At 36.8% G+C, this 22,258-nt stretch overlaps 1 protein-coding gene across 1 annotated transcript; it reads left to right on the plus strand.

Annotated features, from left to right (window-relative positions):
• The first annotated feature begins 17,697 nt into the window (after positions 1-17,697).
• LOC105442038 lies at positions 17,698-18,249 on the plus strand. The gene is made up of 2 exons (XM_031000013.1): positions 17,698-17,870; positions 18,095-18,249. Exons 1-2 carry the CDS (start codon positions 17,714-17,716, stop codon positions 18,247-18,249), a joined length of 312 nt encoding a protein of 103 aa, XP_030855873.1. The 5' UTR covers positions 17,698-17,713.
• The last annotated feature ends 4,009 nt before the right edge of the window (positions 18,250-22,258 follow it).

Here is a 22,258-nt window from a genome sequence, read left to right on the forward strand (position 1 = left end):
GCCTCCTGGACCCCACATCAATTAGTGACCTAACAGTGTCACAAATAAGGTATCAAAATATGTTCATCTGACCGTAATTAAATGCCTAAAACCCCTGAGCATCAGGGGCTTCGCCACCTCGACCCCACCAGTGGCCCTAAGGCGGGCACCTGAATGTTTTTCTGACCGTTATAAAATGCCTAAAACCCCATAGCTTCTGAGGGCTCCGCCCCTGGATCCCACGCATATTAGTAACCTGCCAGTGCCACATATAAGGTACATGTATCATTATGCTCATCTGACCGTAATTACATGCTTATATCCCTGAGCATCCGGGGCTCTACCCCCTGATCCCAAACAATGTCCCTAAGACGGGCCCCTGGATGCTCATTTGACCGTAATCAATTGCCTAAAACCCCTGAGCCTCCGGGGGCTCCGCCCCCTGGACCCCACGCCAATTCGCGACCTGCCAGTGTCACAAATAAGGTATCAAAATATGCTCATCTGACGGCAGTTTAATGTATAAAACCCCTGAGCTTCTGAGGGCTCTGCCCCCTGGACCTCACACCAACTTGTGTCCTGCCAGTGTCACAAATAAGGTATCAAAATATGCTCATCTGACGGCAGTTTAATGTATAAAACCCCTGAGCTCCTGGGGGCTCTGCCCCCTGGACATCACATCAACTTGTGTCCTGCCAGTGTCACAAATAAGGTATCAAAATATGCTCATCTGACCGTAATGTATTGCCCGAAACCCCTGAGCTTCTAGGGGCTCTGCCCCTCGACCCCACGCCAATTCGTGACCTGCCAGTGTCACAAATAAGGTATCAAAATATGCTCATCTGACGGTAATTTAATGTATAAAACCCCTGAGCTTCTGGGGGCTACACCCCTTGACCCCCGCCGGGCCTTCGCCCCTAGACCCCACGCCAATTAACGCTGCGCTCTACCTGATCGTAAATGCCACCCCCACCTACTTAGAGAAACGTTCAGTGGGGCCTGCATGTAAGAGTGGGGGTGATGCGGATTTTTCGTCTACCCCCCTAACGTTTTTGCTCATTTCGCCACTGCCGGTGTCACCATTAGGCCATTTAAGAAAAGATGTTGTATTTTCCTTTAAGTGCTAAAACATGGGTCGGTTGGTCGGATTTTATTTTTTAAATTTCAAACTTCTTCTTTGGGCTGATATTCCTCAGTTTTGATTACTTTGATACATTTTTATCTCTAAACAATGGTTTAAAAAAAAGTAATAATTTAAAAAGCCGACCGTCGATTACAATTTTTTTGGGGTCGGTCGCAAATACAACATTTCTTTATTTTTTAGGCCTTACGTACCAATATTTAAGAGTGAGGTGAAACGGATTTTTGTTTGTCTACCCCCCCCCCCCCAAACGTTTTTGCTCATTTCGCCACTGCCGGTGTCACCATTACGTACCAATATTTGGCTCGCATAATTTCAAATTTGGGCCCCACCAAGAAATCCTGGATTCGCGCCTGGCCTCCATCATCCCTCTTCCACTTCGCCGATGTTCATGTTTCGAATGGTATGGGGGTTGGAACGACCGTCCACTAATTTTCAGGTTGTGCAGAAAGAAATTGTATATGAAGTCCTATACATTGTAAACCCGAGCCCGCCCCCCTCCACCCTGTAACTTCCACAAATCTTAGGGTTAGGGTTAAGGTGAACTGCAAATGTCAGGGTATACTGGATCGTTCTTTGAGACTAAAAATAATAAATAAATAAATATCATCGTGTTTGGGGCAATGGTGATAATTATGATGTATTTCATCGTTTTAAGAAGAAGACCAGGCTGAATTATCATCATCATCATCATCATCATCATCATCATCATCTTCATCATCACCATTATTGTTTTCACTATTGTTATCATTAATATTATTTTCATCATCATCATCATCATCATCATCATCATCATCATCTTCATTATCATCATCATTATCATTATCACCACCACCATCATCATCAACACCATTATTGTTATCGTTGTTATTATTATTATCATTATCATTATCATTATCATTATCATTATCATTATCATTATCATTATCATTATCATCATTATCATCATAATTATCATTATCATCATCATCATCAACACCATTATGGTTATTATTATCATCATCATCACCATTATTGTTTTCACTATTGTTATCATTATTATTATTTTCATCATCATCATCATCATCATCATCATCCTCACCATTATCATCATCATCATCATTATCACCACCACCATCATCATCATCATCATTATCATCATCATCAACACCATTATTGTTATCGTTGTTATTATTATTATTATTATCATTATCATTATCATTATCATTATCATTATCATTATCATCATTATCATCATAATTATCATTATCATCATCATCATCAACACCATTATGGTTATTATTATCATCATCATCACCATTATTGTTTTCACTATTGTTATCATTATTATTATTTTCATCATCATCATCATCATCATCATCATCCTCACCATTATCATCATCATCATCATTATCACCACCACCATCATCATCATTATCATCATCATCATCATCAACACCATTGTTGTTATCATTATTGTTCTTATTATTATTATCATTATCATTATCATTATCATTATCATCATTATCATCATCATCATCATTATCATCATCATCATCAACACTATTATGGTTATTATTATCATCATCATCATCATCATCCTCACCATTAATTATAGAAACATTAAAACAATAGTGCTTTCACCAAATGACAAGACTTTATTATCAACTTAAAAAGCACATAAATTATGTTGTATATTATCCTGGTCATATGCTTGCAAACTCACACAACGCACGTTCTATGTTACATGGGACATGGGGGAGCATTCCAGCTATAGCTGCCTTTATAATATTTGCGAGTCTATCTAACAACAATGACGCTCGCTTTGTTTTATCCTACATTTATTGTAGCTATTGTAGTTAATTTAGCTTATATATATATAACACGAATAACAGAGTGATCATGCGAGTCGTTTTGATTTGTCTAAAGGGTTATTTTTTTATAATTATCATCATAATTACATCAATATGCGATATTCAATCGATGGAAAAGAGAGTGCACAAACTACAAGGACGAAATTCGCTCTTTAGTAGAGCATAACACAATACAGATAAACATGGTTTCAATTTTAGCAGTCCTTTGTGCATTTAAAGGGGAAGTCCACCCTGAAATTAAGTTAGTTTTAATAGGAGTAGAAAAATGAGAGAAACAAGTCAGTGAAAGTTTGAGCAAATTCCGATTAAAAATAAGGAAGTTAGGATTTTTGAAGTTGTGATCAATCAAACACAAATTGGCAACTCTATGACGTATCGTGCGAGCTCAACTTCCATTTGCTCAGTACTAAAAAAATCTAAAATTTTCATTTTCCCTCAAGAAAAATTTCAACCATACATGCACCCTAAATATAATAATTGCAAATATGTTTCTATACTCCCCCTGCAAGGAACAAATATATATTCCGTCATCAATAACGAAGAAAACATGATTTTATGGAATATTATGCACAAAGCAAATGAAGGAGAGCTCGTATAATAAGTCACAGAGTTGCCAATTTGTATTTGATTGATCACAACTTCAATAATTCATAACTTTCTTATTTTCATTCAGAATTTGCTCAAACTTTCACTCACCTGATTTTCTTATTATTCTGCCTCTATCGAAACAAACTTATTTTGGGGGTGGACTTTCCCTTTAACGGCTATGTAAGACATTATTATATCGATAATTAGTTTAGTGAATATTGTGTTTACATGAGCCAATATGTTTACAAAAGTATACCGTACTTCTCTTGATTATAGACAAACATTGATGCTATATCTCATTTTCCTGTGTTAACGGTGGAGTTGTAGAATAACTGAAGAAAAAAATACTTCATGACTTCATTTAGTCATCAAAATATGATATAACATGTCCAATTAAATCAGTCCTCCGTATGACAATAGAATGGGTATAATGACGTTAACATGGATATAAACGAAATGATTGAAACAAATATGGTGGTATTCGAAACTGTCATGTATTGACATCATGTATCACGTCCAAATAACTTTTATATTATTACTTATATCACAATATATGATCAGATATATAATCATACAATAGGATGCTGACAAATTATAAATAATTCCTGTATGGTTATGACGACTATATTATATTCTTGGAATATTTAAAGTTACTTAATAACTCATAAAAAAAGAAAGAGATTGAGAATGTCAATGCTTACCTTTAAATTTCGACTCAATTTTACAGTGCGACATTTACAGACAATTATTTACACTTTCACTTTCATCTACACTTTCACGTTGTCTTATATTCATATCCGATCCGTATACAATGATTAGATACAAACATGAAAAGAATGTTATTTTCATGACTGACTTATTGGATTTACCTGATATTGAAGATCATTATTACATGTGTATTACATGATTATTACAAAGTGATTAAATAATTACTACACGATTCGCTACATGACTGTTACTTGATTACATGTTCATCATTGCAGTGGGTGTTCATACAACATATTTTATATATATACAGCATATAAATACACAACAGAAGAGTGGTATTTGGTGTTAAATACTCCATAGACACTTCCTTAACCGATGCACGAAACACTAAAATTCTTGAAAATACTTAAAAAACTTTCAGACATAATAAAATAGGTGGCATCATGCGATTCTGCGATTTCATGTCTCTAATAAGTTCTGGTATGTTGGAAGAATTTGACATTAATATGTAGGCTATTGATTGCTTGAACGCGGCGGCAATATGGTTAGGCATAATGCATCGTTCATAATGCTAGAAACAGCTCTTCAGAAACTAGGATTAGACGAATCAAGATTTCCAAACAAAGGTATTTTTTAGAGAACATAATTATATATGGTTCATCCCTCCAAAGTCCAAACACACTTCGCACTCTAACTGCATTTCAATCCACTGGATTATTCTAGGTGTCTTCACGGTTCCATATACCGTCTTTCCAGAGCCATCTCTGTAGAGGTGACAGTGTCGGTACGGTTTTGGAGTATGTACACCGAAACCACGGACCTTCCTCATTTTCATTTCAGAAAAGAAACTACCTCCTATATTCTAAAGAAATGCGCATTGATAACTGTATTTTAATGCTTTTACTCAGGAGGGATGACATTGTTGCATCGCAGATTTATCGTCAACATCTTGGTTAGTTTTTGCCAGAAGTACTCTTGAAACCCCTCCTCCTCCTCCCAGCTGAGATATGGGTTACGATCACTCAGGTACAGCCTCACCACGAATGGAAGCTCATTGTCTGGAATGTCCTCCAGGAAGATCACCACCATGTTCTCTATTTGTGTGTCATTGACCTGATCCGCAGCGGTTCGAAACTTGATGATGAACCAGTTATCCTGGATAGCAGCCCTACTGACCAACACGATGGTCTTGTAGCTCATCTCAACGACGTAATGAACTGCATCATAGTAATGCATACCCAACGGAAGGTCATCATCACCATAGAGATTCCTTTCGTATTCCGGAAGCAGCTCTTCTAAGGTCGGACGCAGGCGATCTCTAACCCACCCTTCGTCCTCCTCTGCAAACATAATGTTGACATGAAATTCGTAATCGTCAAAATCTCGAGCATCTGGGATCTCCCGATAGCCTAAGACTGCCAGTTTCAGGAGGAATAGTTTGCATTTCAAGAACCATCGATGACGGTAGGCAAAAACCAATACCATGATAATCCATGAGATTACAATAGAAAGTGAACAGTAGAGAGCGATGTTTGGGCCACAGAGTTCCGCTGGTTTAAATGACATCAGTGGCTTTTCACGCAGTTCGTCGATTGATGAGGAAGAACACCTGGTGTCGTTTTCGTTTAGAACTGTGATAGGACCAGCCAGCCATATAGGGAGCCATGTTAACTCACAAGTACAGCCCAACTCATTGCTTGAAATGTCAATGAAACTTAGAGTATTGAGGATCGGTTGAAATGTACTGTGGTTGAGTAAAGTCAACCTGTTGTCAGCAAGAGTCAGATATTTCAGTTTCGAGTTATTCACGAATAGGTCTCTATCAAGATACCTGATTTGATTGCCTTCCAAGTGAATATTATGTAACTGCCCGACGTTCTTTAGAGCTTCAGGTGGAAGATATTGAAAGTGATTACCTTGTACGTACAAAGTATGTAAACGTTGAAGGCCTTTGAATGCATTCGCTTCAATTACTTTGATTTCACAGTGGCTAAGATCTAGTTGAATTAGATAGACGAGATCTACGAATAAACCAGCCTGCAATAGTTCAATTCGATTCATCTTTACATCAAGGCTTATAAGATTTCGCATTCCCTGAAACAATGATATGTTATTACCTGTGGATGGAGTCCAAAGTGAATATATACTAGAATTTCCCAAGAATATATGTTTAGTTGACTCAGTCTGAGACAATATTTGTCCCATGTAACTCATGAATTCGTCCGTTTTACAATTGCTATAGACTAAAGTTTCAAGATTAGGGACATGTGTCATAACTAAAAGCAATCCTACACATCCCGACAAATCTAAGTAGCGGAGGTTATTTGCTCTAAATTCAATATTGAATAACTGTTCATTACCCCTCAAGACCAATTTCGTCAAATTTGTTAATCCCTTAAACGCTGTCTTAGATATATGCATAATGAGGTTGGAAACGAGATACAATTCTTGTAAGTCTATATCCCATGAAGAATTGCTGCCAAAACGACTGACGGTAGCGATGTTATTATAATTGAGCTGAAGAACACGTAGCCCTTTCATTCGGGAAAAATATGTGGGATCTATATAATATAGAGCACACTTATTTAAGATCAGTGTAGAAATAAGAGGTAAAGTTAAAAATCCCAGTTTGAAAAAGTTAGACAAATTATTATCACTAAGATCGAGAACCCTTAGCCGTTTGCTTCCCAGAAGTGCAAACTTTTTAGGATGGACATTCCCTACATTTGTGTTCCTTAAAAGAAGCTTCTCTATCTCAGAGTTCCCGATACCTGTGAAAAAAAGCTTCCAAATTTCTGGCCGAAGGTCGTTACGATCAAAGGAGAGAGATCTTGACCGTATGGCTGCAATGGTATCCGGGTTAAGATACATGTAGAAGGAGTCTAGCCATCGGCTGAGATTGAGAAAATCTAGCTGACAATCTATTTTGAATGCGGTAGATTGAATCGCTCCAAATATATTGCCCTGTAGATCGACAGTCAGGTTATGAACTGCTGAATTACAAGTAACATTGATATATCTAAGATCAGTTTCACTGAGATCTAGCATCTGTAGTGAGGGGAGCCATCGTAAGGTATCATTTGGGATTTCTCTCATAGGACTACCTGAAAAGCTAAGATGAGACAACTTTTTACAAGGTCGAAAGATTTCTGATCTGAAAGAGAACCAAAAGGGATTTTTTCCGAGGTCTAGGTACTGCAACTCTGGCATAGAATGAAAAGCTGTAAGAGCTATCTCTTCTATCTCATTAGAGTACAGCGACAGTTTCCTAATACTTTGATATAGCATAAAGGAGGTATTTGAAAGATTTTGAATAACATTATAAGAGAGGTCCAGTTCCTCAACGCCTGGAAATAAGTCCTGAGGAACTACCTTGAGTCCCATGTTGATACAGGAGATATTTCTCTCGAAAGGGCCTAGGTAACATTTAGTGCGTGACGTCAATCCTTGATGATTTAGCTTTGCCTCCTGGAATGATAATACCATTGCAACCAAAATGGTAAGTACAGCTGACAGCTGGATCAATCTTGTATGAGCCATATTATTTGACAGGAACTGGAAAAAAAAGATATTGAAACATACCCATCACTCGACTTCAAATTAGAATCATTCTGTACTGAAAGCGACATTTCGGATAATTGTATCAGACTTGTGCCGACAGCGTTATCTTTTTTGAATGCCACAAAACCTGGCACTCAGGGGCGGATCCGGGATTTTCCAAAGATGGGGGGGGGGGGGGGGCGGGAGGGTGGGGAATGTACGAAATTGCGAGCGCGAAGCCTTTACAGCGTGGGGGTAAGGGGCCCACTTAAGGGCCCCAGACAAATTTGAACCATTGAGGCATTTTGAATGCGTACACTGACTGAACAATGAAAAGCAATTAGGGGGCGTGCGCCCCAACGCTCCCTGGGTCCGCCCCTGACACTAGCCCTACCCAACCTCTAATCTCAATTTCCCAATATATCATTACTTCTCCAACTCATTACAAGATTTGAAGTCTTCATATCTTGTAATAAGTTGGAGAAGTAAGTAAATCGTCAGTTCCCTAAACACATTATTTAAATAATTTTTTTTTGCATCCTGTTTTTAACTGATATTTTTTATGAACAGTAGTAAAATTTGGCTTGTGAGATATTTACGAAAAATTTGTCAGGATTGATTTTCACCATGAAATTTATGAAAAAAATGTATTCAATGGTAATGTTTGTTGGAAGCAGAGGCAATTAAAATGCTGATTAACTATGCTATCGTTGTAATGTTTAAAAATTGCAGGTTTTAATAAAAAAAAAACAGTATCAAATTCCTTAACATTTTAAAGGTACGATCAATCAAACAAATATTGGCAACTCTGTGACGTATTTTGAAAGCTGCTCTCCTTCCATTTGCTCTGTCCTAAAAAACTTCAAAAATTTATATTTTCCCATAAGAAAATTGTCAATCACATTTTCGCCCTAGATTTAATTATTGCAAATATGTTTGTATACAAACTCTGTATGGGACAGTCTGTTCCATCATAAATAACTTAGAAAATGAAAGTTTATGAAATTTTCCGTACTGTGCAAATTGGAGAGGAGCTCCCAAAATACGTCACAGAGTTGCCTATTGCATTTGTTTGTGTTCGATTTATCACACCTTCAAAAAAAAAATCGTCACTTTCTTATTTTCCTTGGATTTTGCTCAAACTTTCACTGATCCGTTTCCCTCATTCTTCTGCATATATTAAAACCACGTTAATGTCATGGTGGGCCTCCCCTTTAAAAATAACCGATATTCATAACATCAACGCTTGACCCAAACTATATCTGATCCTACATGTTCCTGTTTTTAGACGTAAACCTTACTTAAAGCTCTGTTGCAATCGAAGCCCTATCCATGTAAATTTGACTTAATGGTCTACCGCAAATATCAGATCACCTCCCATGCCAGTATAGGCGATGATTTTGCTGAACTATTGCGATATCAAATGACTTACAGTGATTTATAGAGTGTGTATGAAAGTGATTACATTAAGTACACAGAAGCCCATAAAGTTGGAATATTTTTTTTCTACTCAGTTCATGAAATGTTTGTGGCTTTATTGATCAATCTAAAGAGTCATAGTCATTGGTCAATACAAGTTTAGAGAAGAAGAATAAACTATTTTGTCACAATTACCTTATGAAAACGGGTAAAAATAAAAAATTATTCCAACTGTATGGGCAAAAGTGTTTTACATGTGTTATATCAAATACATGAACAGGTAGAATAACTTCAACGAAAGTGTATATATATATATATATATATATATATATATATATCATGTGGAATAATTTTGATGCTGATTCGATGGATGTGACTGGAAAAGTACATTTAGAAAGGAAATTGATGAAAAGAAATCATTCTTACCTTTACAGGAATCCAGAGCGATGCCAAATATCGACAGTGATTTCAAACGAGCGTCTGTGCAAATGGAATAAAACTCGCACGAATGAGGAATATTATTTGTCTTTGCTATTCTTTAGTTGGCATGATTTATGTGACTTAGACGATAATCGAATGTAAACGAAAGTGAAAATAGCATCTATTATTCTTCAGTTAAAAGATTATTATACATCTGTAGCTATGGTCGTCACTCGGGGAGGGGAGATGGGTGTAAAGGTCGGCTGATCTGACCACCAGCTGCCTCTTTTTAAAAGCATTTGCCTACTTAGTTCATTCAACCAAGCAATCATGAGCGACTAAAATGACGAGTTCTTTCAAGTAAATTCCCCGTTAGTTGACATTTCTATTAAAAGTAAACACCATAACTACATGACCAATGGCCAACATACGTATTACCCTACAGTCGGACTGACGAGACCGACTCGAGACTTACATTAGACCAAACTAATTAATAGATTCCCCTCATTGGTCCATTTGTTGGTTTGGTGAGGACTGAGGTATTACACCAAATATAACAATTTTTAATTTGAGTCATTTTCATGTCCAGATTTGTATTTACAAATAAACTATGTAGATGTTACAACCAGGAAATGTCGAGTGAGGCCGGAGGGTATACACAAGACAAAACAGAGCAACATATCATTTATTTAAATTTTCATATTTTAAAATGACTTGCGAACAAATTTAAAGGTAGGATCAATTATTAACAGCACGCAATTATTTAAGTAAAACAAAGAATGAAAGTTTCTTGGGGGTTCAACGTGCTGGAATGATTTTTCTGTAGCTGTCAAGACGGTCAGATTTAAAATAAATGAAAACTGGATCAATATAGTTTTAGCTATGTTGGTCAAAAGAGCTGAAAATACCTTGGAAAATGAAACCAACCATAAAGTTGTCAATCCCAGATTCGATTTTTTTTTCAAATTCGAGTGATATGATTGCGCTTGAATATAAAAATACAAGACCAGTTTTCAATCAAGGACGTCGATTAAGATCTACATGCAGTTCCTTTTATCATCGATTAAAAAATAATAAAAAAACTGATTATTAACAAATAAACTTGATTAAGATTCAGAAATGTAATAATAAATTCATTCTCCTAAACGCGTATATCTACTTCGATTGGATTACTTCGTTCCTTTGGGGCTTCGCGTTTTCGGGCTACACGAATTTCCGTAAATAATCAAGCCCTAATTCCAAAAGAATTGGGTGTACCGTTTGTGAAATACACCCCTCTTATCGATGAAGTCTTGGGTCCAGCTTGTTTGACACCAGGCGCGTACGCAGGGGGGGGGGGGTGTTTGGGGGGGTTAACCCCCCCCCTTGGCATTTTTTATGTGTGTATTTTTAAGAAAACCCCCCTAAAACCCCCCTTTGTTTTGTTTAAACCCCCCCCCCTTGAAAAAATCCTGCGTACGCCCCTGTTTGACACTTAAACAAAACACCAAAGCAAATCTACGAAAACTCGTGTATCGACCCGATACTTTTTATACGAGATAAATAATCACAAGAGTTCGTAAAAAGGCCAGCGATTGATACTTTGTCATTTTCTGATTGCATGGGCATGTTTCCGTTTACACAAATGTGCATGCAAAATATTAGCTTTACTTCATCTATGAAAAATATGTGATTATTTGCGTTCAGTTTACCCGACGTTTCGTGAATATATAGGAGCATGTTTTCACGAAAGATAGTGTAACCCGACCCGACCCGACTCCTAGACCAGATGGAACGAAGTGAGCCACTTCAATGTAAAAAAATATTCAAATTGATGAATAAATTGAAGAATATCCTTTTGCGTCTGAAAAAAAAAAAAATTGCGGATTCAGGATTCTCCGATTGGGTTTAAAGTACAAGCGAAGAGGAAAGGATTTCAGGGACCAATTGAATTTACCCTAACATTCTCTGACAAACCAAAAGGTAAATCAATAATGATAATACTAAACCTTACAATTAAATCTACCTAACTTTATGTGTTAAAAAAGCGGAAACGGTTATAAATATTCATTAAGAGCGCCAACAATTATCAATGCATTGCTTGCTGACTTGATGACTTTGACCGGGAAAAAGTAAAGTTAGCATTATACAGTGTGAGCCTAATTTTTTTTTACACCTACAAAATTGCTAATTATTTAAAACAATCATCTATGAACAGTAAATTATTATACATCTTATGAAAAAGTATTTTATCCCGAATCATTTAGTATCATGTTGTGTGTTATGTCTTCACGCTTAGATGAACAGGAGGCATTGTTTGCGAGAGTGTAAAAATCGACTTGCGCCAAAGTTTCTTATGTGATGTTTCAATAAAACAATTGGGATTTGGGTATTAATTCGGTCTTTGCAGATCCAAATATCATCCTTAAAAAAATTAATCATGCCACACATATCAAATATCGAATATCAACAAACATTTTTGCGCGTGTGTGGGTGTGTGTGTGAATTTGTTTCTGCAAAAAAGCATATGTAATGCATTTCCTTAGATACATTCAATTCATTCTCTCACTCCGCTAATCCCAACATAATACTTACTGGAAGCATCACTTACGTGAACACATATACCACACAAAAATGATACCAAATGATTTGGAGGAAAAAAACTCTTTCATAATAATAATAATTTACTGTTCATAGATGATATTTAGAAACATAAGCAATTTTCTAGGTGTAAACTTTTTTTTGACTCACACGGTATATAAAGTGAGAAAAACAACAAATCACTTACTTTTCGACATCTATACGAAGAAACGACGACGGATCAGCAGAGTCTCAGAGGGTCTCAGTGTCGATACAGGTCTATCGCGTGAAACGTACTCGAATGACGAATAATCTTTGAGATTACCTATTATACATCAGCGGATGTAGTTGATATCAACTGAGGCGCAATTCTAAAGCCTGGCGAAAGTGAAATTACTATCTATCATTAAAAATAAATTAGTAATATATTAAGTAGCTATCGAGGGACATCAGGAGGAGTGTTTCAAGCTAGGGCGGACTATTTTCACGATTACAGCTTTTGTTTGTTTTATAATGCTCGTTCATTGTTTAATTTGTCAAATTTCTAATCACATATTTAATCATACCTTGCGCTCTCCCAAAAATAATTCAGACATAATTTAGATAATAGAATAGTTGTACCATCTTTCACTGTTGAAATTTATATGTTTATAAATGATCCAACAAGTATTCATAAATGAAACTAAAAAGCACATTATGTATAATTTCATTTCCAATCTCATACTTAATCAATTTTATGCGCACTCTCATAACTAATTTAGACGTAATTTAGATAATAGAATAGTTGTACGCTGTTGACATTTGTAATTGTTTATAAATGATCCAAAAAGTGTTTATAACTGAAAATAAAAGACACATTATGGATAATTTTTCATCAAAAAAAGAACACCTTGATGATATTCTTTCCCGGTACACAATATTTTAACATGGCAGGAATACTTGGGGGAACTTACTCCTTGTTAATTTCTTTCTTTCACGTCAATTACGAAAATCAAGTGAAGTTTAAAGTCGATTGCTATCTTTCTTTGATTATACTTTAGCTGCTGATTAAGTTTTAAGTGTAAACAAATATCGCTATAAGACCATAACATCTGTCAAAGGTGGTTCAGTGTCATTCGATATTCTAATACAATTAAAAGATGATAAATATATGACTGGAATAAGAAAAATATGAGTAATCGATACCATGGGTGTCGATCCCGGGGGGGGGGGGGATGGGGGGGGGATATATCCCCCCAAATATTTCAGGTGGGGGGATGGCCTGTACAATCATCCCCCCAATGATTCACCATAAAAACAAATTAAAAAATGAAGAGAAAAATTAATGATGAGAGTCCGATGAGAGTAGTTATTACTCGCAAGATGACCATCAATAAACACATTTTGCTATCTCATTTTCATAATACATACATAAGACAACCGTATACGAGACAAGAATAAATTGAATTCTCGCTCATACGGCTTCATCAGGAATTGATGAATTTATTCAATTTCAACAGCATCATAGAAATGCAGTGCGCCAAATGCAAAGACGCAGCATCAAAAGCAACGAGCTAAATGTTAAGCGCGAAGCACAAAAGTAGCAATCTGAAGTGCACATCAGATAATCCTGGACGCGTGTAAACATAGATGAACTCTGTAACGATTTCGTGATGAGATCGGAGACAAGGAGAAAGATTTTCGGACATTAGTATGACATATAAAATAGTTCACTAGTTGTTATGTTGTTTCCGTTCACCTTTTTTAAAATTCACGTCATTGTATCTTTATTTTTATTTTTTTCACTCATCTTATTTCCTGATATTTCCTAAAACATTTTTAATTTTTGGAGAAAAGATTATTATGTCACAACTTATTTGTGACACAAGGATTAAGAGTCGAGAACGGTCCAACGAATCGTCTTCTCTCTCTAATAATTTAGTGAAACGTCAAAGCTTCCGCGCTTTGCGCGGGGGGGGGGGGGGGGACTCCCCCTCCCTGCACCCAACCCCCTAGAAAGCGCGCTTCGCGTGCTCACTACCGCCCCCCTAAACTTACATCCTGGCTACGCGCATGGGAGGGGTGCAACTTGCCACACGCTTCTACCACTTTGGTTGCTTTGATCCATCGCCGAAAATATTTTGGCACCTATCATCCCCTCAACCACGGATACAAATCGACACCCTTGATCGATACCGTTTAATCATTTTAATGGTCGCCTACTGACAAAGTGCCCCGCTATAAAATAGACAGGTTCCTGTTCAAAAGGAATTTAAAAGAGCACTAGTTCAAAGTGTTAGTGAATGCCGGTGTGAGATCTGCACGTGACAAACCACCTGAGAACAGATGATGAATTAATCATGATTCATTTATTTTGGTTTTATCCCGACATGATGGTCTTCTTTTAAGTCAATTACTGTTTTTGTTTTTATATAAAATCATTATTTTGCACATTATGACCGTAGATAACAATCATCATACTTTTTAAACATAATTTTGAAATTGAGTAATATATCAATGGGATAGAGACGATTTCATAAATGACACATTTTGGATATTTTCGAATAATGAATAAATGCACCAAAACACATTATTAACCGAATTAAACATTTTAAATACCATACAATTTGAAAAACAATGACAGAAATATGTAATTATATGCCAAATAAAAGTGATATAGATTGTGGCAAATTCTTTTAATTCCAAACTTTAATTAATTTCTTGATATTTTCTGAATACAATCTTGTCGATTCACACATTTGTTCCTCAAAACCAGCTTCATTTCTCTTTACTTACTCCTTCCCTTCCATAGTTTTTCATATCTTGACTGACTTTGGAAGACTAATAATTGCTTTAATTTTAGCGTGTCTTGGTTGTCTCTAGTCTGATGCAATATGAGTTTTTAAAAATATGGATAGCCCTGCTTAACTACTATACCATTATAATCCTGTTGTTCTACTGAGGATTCCAAACAATTTCGTAACTACTAGCAGCCAAGATTAACTTTAAGTGCATTTTATTATTACTTTCGTTATACATTAATTATTATGTGCTTTACAAGCAACAATCATTATTTTTATTATTTAATATAGGATTTCCCGGCCAAATTCGCGTGTTTGTCATTCGAATTCATTTACTTTGCATTTGAGTTAGCGCAGATCGGCTTTGCCATGCCAATTATCGTTCAATTTCCCAGTTTTTGTATTTAATTTAGGATTTTGGTCGAAGGGTTTCATAGATCTGTCATTCAATTTAGAAACTGCTCAACTACCATTCAAATTAATATTCACTTGTCGAAGCGTAATTTTTATCATTCAAATTAACACCTGTCATTCGTGTTCGTAATATTTTTGTTCAAGTTAGGAATGTTAGGGGGAAGAATTGCAACAAACTTTTACAGTTTTTAAATAATGCAGTTAAAATTGCAAGATTTGCCATTGGGGTCTAAGCTGTTATTCCATTTATTCATTTTCAGGACAATGCAGATGGGTGTAGTCAGACATAAAGTTAAGAAGGGGCGAAATCAAGGGATATGGCATTTCTGCACGGACATGTTCATATACCCGGGAAAGGTGGGGGTATCCTCAATCGCCCCTTTATACTACAGACTCGGAATTTTACAAAAGTAATTCACATCGTCTCTTATACCCAGCACACCCCTCTGTTTTTATATATTAAGGAGTTTCATAGTTTACTTGCCCGCCAGCAGATCGATGGCTAAAGACTTGGCTAAATAATGAATCATGTTCAAATTGTTGACTCTAGTCCCTACCCCAGTTACAATATTGTACCCATCTTCCATAATGAAATTATGATGAAATTATGATAAATTTATGATGAAACATAAGACTAACAACTTCCTTACATGAACATTTACAAATATATTGAGACCATCAGGTCCGTAGATGCAAGTCGTTTTTTTCTACTTAACAATCAAACTTAAATGCTGATGAATATCAGATAAATCTAATAAGTATAAGTGTATAAATGCAAGAAAATGAAATATGATGAAATACACATGAAAAAACAATCTTGAAAGAAAAAGAATGAGCTATAAAAAGTGTGTAATAAACGAGAAATGTATATTGACCATCAATTTAAGTGCACAAAGTGCTAATTTGAATGCTACAAATGAATTAGAATGCTAGAAGTACACCGTCGTGTTGTCAGAAAATCGTGTTGCGCCAAATCGAATGACCAAATAGCGAAAGAAGCACATTGTTGATTAATTTGAATGAAGCATACGTAGATTCTAACGATAATTCCATAGATTTGAAAACTAGAAAAAGGAATATAAACCCGAGATATACCTTACTGCACTAAAACCGTCGAATTCGAACGCAAGACAAATTAATTTGAATGACAAACTCGCGAATTTGGCCGGGAAATCCTTTATTAATATACTCACTTGGCAGACACAATTTGACCCATCTTCTGTGTTTTCTTGATCAATATAAACATTTTATTTGTCGATCCGGACATCTTCTTCTTGATTGTTCTTCAAGGTCCTAGTGAACATCAACGAGCCTGAGATGACAGAGTTCTGTCCATGTCTAGATGTCGTCGGGCGTGTCACATCTGATCTTGATGAGGAAGGAGATCAGAGAGCTACTGAGATCATCTGGGGAGCTATCGCTAGGGTCCTTCTCATCACTGAACAGTTCCTTCAGGAGTAGCCAGGGTTCTACAAGATGGTGAGAAATCGTTTCATCTTTGACTTCCTTGTCTTCTTATAGAAAGAAATATTTGTTCTTTTTTTTCTTTCTTCAGTATCCTGGCCCTTACTTCTGTACCCCTCTTTCTTTTCAACATTAATTCACAATTCCCTGTTCAAAGCGAGAGTCCCTTTCCACATCATCCCGTGTGGGTAATTATTCTCATCAATTTACAAGCCCCCGTTTTCATTCTTTAGGCATTACAAGCATTGAAATGTTGCTTTGTAATTTTCTTTTTGAAGACGCACTATCTAATACCCCTTCTTGATGACAATTACGATATAGAATTCATACCACGTTTTTGTCTTCATTATGTACATCATCAAAAAGTTTGATGTCCCTGCTGGAAAGAACACACTCATTCACACTGTGTGAAACACAGTGGGATTCACACTGTGAATGAGTGTGAATGAGTGTGTTCTTTCCTTTTCCGCTTATCCAAACTGTGAACCACAGTGTGAAACGAATCGAGCACAAGGTGAAAACGCCCCAATTTAACATTGTGGAGCACACTGTGATTCACACTGTGAATGAGTGTGAATGAGTGTGATCTTTTCTTTTCCGGTTATCCACACTGTGAACCACAGTGTGAAACGAATCGACCACAATGTGGAAACGCCCCAATTTAACATTGTGGAGCACACTGTGATTCACAGTGTGAAACACAGTGTGATTCACACTGTGAATGAGTGTGTTCTTTCCAGCAGGGGTATTCTTAAATGACCTACTCATCCAATCGTTCAATCATTTTCGTATTGTATTCTTCTAATGCATTCTCATCAATTCCACAGATAACGATAACGCCGTTCAGCATGTTCTATACGTGTAGTAGTTCTGAGATTGAAGTGGCTCCTGAGGTTCCTCTACAGCTGTGCCTACATACCTTGTTCTCTGGAAACACTTCTATCAACCTCTCACAGAACGGAGCCAGCTACGAGATCGATCTAGGACTCATGTTCCCAACCCTCGGTAATGGGCATTTTTTTTAAAGGTGTTAAACTAGTGAAATACATAAATTAGCAGGTACCGAACTGTACAACTATGCTATGTCAGGCAATGGTAAAAAAATTGTCATTCCATAACGAATGAGCCAACGAAACAAAGATCTAGTGACATATTTAAACGAAGAAAATCAATACGTTTATTCATAAGTCAAAAGCCAAGCCTAAACGTAGTTTTATTTGATTTTTCAGGGGAACCATCTCAGTCTGTCCATGAATGGCTAGAAGCCCTAGCTCTTTCTGCTACTGATGGCAATGACACTTGTCCAAGTCCCATCTCAGAGACGCCCTCTACGCTACCCGATCCGAGTCGACTCTCCGACGAAGTCGCAGGAAGTTCTGACTGAACGCCACATAAAGTAAGCATACTCTTACTCTGATTAAGACATACCTTTCAATAGAATTTAAAGAAGTTAATCTAATGTAACGTTACCTATAAACAATAAACTATAAATAATGCATTTGAAGAAGAAAAAAATATGCCTCTGATATAGAAAGTTATTGAAAAAATTGACCTCTGGCGTAGAGAGCAAATGATTGCCCAATGATCCATCTAACAGTGTCTAAAGTAGACATCTTCACAAGACTGGTGGTCTATTCGAAGTCAATCTGTTTTTCATCCTGTTGCATGAAAGTTTAGTGATCATTATTAATCGATGATTTTCAATTTCATGTGGATAATTTTGTAAGATATTGCATTTTCATGTTCATGGTTTTATGATACTTCCTGTCAGGATGCTGGTGATGGTGCGGCCAGGGATTCATCATCACCGATGGCCAAGGATAAGAAGGTGGCTAAGAAAAAAGCAGTTGAGATCAAGTGGGACCAGGTTAAAGAAAAGACAACTAAGATCAGTGAGAAGAATGAGATCAAGGAAGCGAGGAGGGTAGGTGAAATTAGGCTCGGTATCCCTTAGCTCGTATTCGGACACCTACCCCCTGGATACCCCCTGGATAACCACCCCCAGTCAACTTCCCCCTAGGAAGGGCAACTATCCCCTAGGACAATTACCCCCTAGGGCAACCACCCTCTAGGACGACTACCCCCTAGGGCAACCACCCACTAGGACGACTACCCCCAGGACAACTACCCCAGACAACTACCCCCAGACAACCATCCTCTAGGACAGCTACTCCCGGGACAACTATCCTAGGGGTAGTTGTCTGAGGGGTAGTTGTCCGGGGGTAGTTGTCCGGAAGGTAGTTGTCCTATGGGTTGGTTGTCCGGGGGTAAGTTGTCCTAGGGGAAAGTTGTCCTAGGGGGAATTGTTCTAGGGGGTAGATGTCTGGGGGTAGTTGTCGTACGGGGTAGTTGTCTTGGGATAGTTGTCCAGGGGTAGTTGTCCCGGGGGGGGGGGGGGGTAGTCGTCCCAGAGGGTGAAAGCCGGACCTCTGACTTGACAGCCTTTGTGGATCTTTAATCATCCTGATGTTGCTAGGTCGAAGTGTTAACACAAAGAATTTTACCTGTATTATTATTACGTTGGTATTTTAAAACCACATTATAATGCCATCATAAAACGAATTATTCAATTTTTCTTTTGTAATTGTAATGCCGGAAGTAAACCATTTTAATGTCATTCTTAAAACAGTTTAAAAGAGACTTTGATGCATTTATAAGGTACATGTACGTCACGGTTTATGTTTTCTCAGGTTGCCAAGGCGTTTGTAGCAGTCCTCCTGGCCGAATCGATGGCGAAGTACATCTATGAACACGAAGACAGTTCTAATGGCCATGCTTGTGGTGCTGGTTCGACCACTAATCGAAATGCACGTCATGCTGCTGCTAAAGCATCGGCCGAAGCAGCCCGAGCTGCTCAGAGTGGCGACGCCGAAGCGGCTGCAAAAGCCGTGGTCGCGGCGGTGAAGGCTGTAGAAGATGTGACGAACCCGAGGAAAAATCACACAAGGATTCGAAGCCCTGTCAAGAGTAAAATGTGCATCGTTGTGTAATGCAAGCGTACCACTGAGAAATAGACTCTGTCAGCTATAGCCCACACTTGAGTTTGATTGTGCATTGTATATGATGCTGCTCGGAGAATCCAACTGTAATTAAGCGCTAGATAAATCCAGATTGTATTTATCATTATCAAAAAGGTTACACTCTGTTTGTTAACTATTCTGTAGTGAAAATGAAGGTAAAGTTTTCATGTTTATAAACACCATTGAAAATTTCCAAAGAAAATAATATCCCTGAAAAAGGCTTTTGAGCTCCGCAAATTAAGAGTTTTATTCTTGAAGTTTCGATCAGTATTTTCTGCTCGTCTTCAAGAGAATTTGTCAACAAAAATATTATGACATACTTCCACATGATTATAAATCATGATATAGTAGATTGCTTTATCATTTTCTTTTCATTCTCAATCAATGTGGCGTTAAGTTTTAATTATATATAATTATGACATGTACATACAGGGAAAATTGTTTTATATTCTGTACATTTTGCAATTTTAGAGATACCTGTATGATATAAGGTCGGAAGGTTAGCGGTAATGTGCATAAAGTGTACCTTCAAGTTACTCACTTTGTATAACTGAGACAGTTCGAGTTGCCTTCAATAGAGCTATCACTTTACCACCATTTAATTTCTATCTTTATTTTGAAGGATCTCTTTCGTAGTCATAGCCACAAAGCATTTTTCCGTTATTGATTATAGCGACTTTTATATTGATATTGTAAGAACGGAATTTAATGAGTTCAGACTGCGATATCTATTCAATATTTTGGGAGATAAATGAAATCCCATAAAATCTTCACTATATTACCTGTACCCATATATTCCAATACTAATGTTCTCTCCTTGGAAAAATGAGTGCTTTAACAAACTGATTTAATTCAATATCTTTCGATTTTGTTAAAATGCTGTCTTGGGACTGAATTGCCTATTGCCCTCAGCGTTATGTGATACGACACAATGTTTAGATTGGTTATGAAACGAAAAAACGCTGACACTATGTCAGCGATTTCAGCGTAAAGTTGTATTATGGCCTAGAAATGTTGTCTTTGAATCTGAATTCAAATTACAGACATGTTTCTTCCAATTGAGCGTTTAATGTATTTGTAATTTTATAAGTTTTATTCCGGGGTTTTGTTAACTTATTTACTTGACAGAATAGCACAGACTCTTTTCAATCAATCAATTAATAAGACAGATGGTTGTAAATTATAACCATTCCACTGGATTACTGATATTGCAAAGGTGGATGTCATTTTTTCTGTACACAATAAAATGAAATGTGAAAAAGGAGGTAATTAAGACATACTACACAATCATTTTCTATTACAATTCGGTCAAATAACCCATCATTATGCGTCTGTGTACTTCGGAAACAGATACTCAGTACTTGCACAACAAAATGTTAAAGATGTTCGTAGGCAGGACCTCAGTCATTACCAAGGTATATGATACAAATACTGTCTGTATGTCATCAAAAACATGATAGATCCGTAGTTATAACTTATGCTTATTATAATGTCTCATAAGTTGTGGCCTATTGCTTATCATTCCAATTCCAGAATGTGTTGATTATTATAGATTAATATATTGAATGTGCAATGGAGATTTTGGATTCAGGTTTGGCCTAAGACGGATAACATTGCGATTAGTACTCGCCCTGTGATAGTAGCAAAAACTATGAGAGTAAATATCATGGTGCAGAATCCAAGGTCAATATTCTTCATGTGAATGTTATCAATCAAGTGTAAAAACCTGTATCATAAAATAAAACATATTTACACAAAATACTCTGTTTAGTATTTCATAGTGTTGGCTTATTATCAAATGATGGTTTTGACGCTGTTGCTGCTACTAGCATTACTTCTACTAATACTACTACTACTACTAATACTACTAATACTACTAATGCTACTACCTATGGGCGTCTTTCTAAGTGGGGAGGGGGACCACAAAAAGGGGGCATCTACAAAGGGAAATCTCAAAGCGAAAATATACAGTTTTTAGACATTGATATATAACCTACACTGTGATTACATTATCAGGGATAACTTCAATGTATGTTTCTCTCTTTACATGGTGCAACATACCGCTTGAGCATCATACTTTGCAGTTCGGTGTGATGGTCTGAATATTTAGGCGAGTGAGCAAAGAATTTTAGATTTGTGATGCGGCAGTGCAAAAAATTACATCTTATAAATAATAATAATAATAATAGTGAACATTTATAATGCGCCATGTCTGTCAAAAATGACACTCCTGGCGCAGTTGTGTGGAAGTTGTATAAAGAGGAAAGAACAATCCTGATTGGGTTTTAAGCGCAATCTAGTCATAAAAAAGACTGAAAATTGTTTAATAAGAAACATAACTAAATAAACCTTAAATGCGAGCGAGCGTAGCGA

Source organism: Strongylocentrotus purpuratus, unplaced genomic scaffold (genome assembly GCF_000002235.5).
Source record: "Strongylocentrotus purpuratus isolate Spur 01 unplaced genomic scaffold, Spur_5.0 spur5_scaffold_6, whole genome shotgun sequence".
NCBI lineage: Eukaryota > Metazoa > Echinodermata > Echinoidea > Camarodonta > Strongylocentrotidae > Strongylocentrotus > Strongylocentrotus purpuratus.

Bases quoted from the DNA above. Each gene is read 5' to 3' on its own strand.
- LOC105442038 (XM_031000013.1), top strand. From the start codon at position 17,714: ATGTTCTATACGTGTAGTAGTTCTGAGATTGAAGTGGCTCCTGAGGTT. The intron at 17,871-18,094 runs GTAATGGGCATT...TTGATTTTTCAG, and splicing joins ACTCATGTTCCCAACCCTCG to GGGAACCATCTCAGTCTGTC.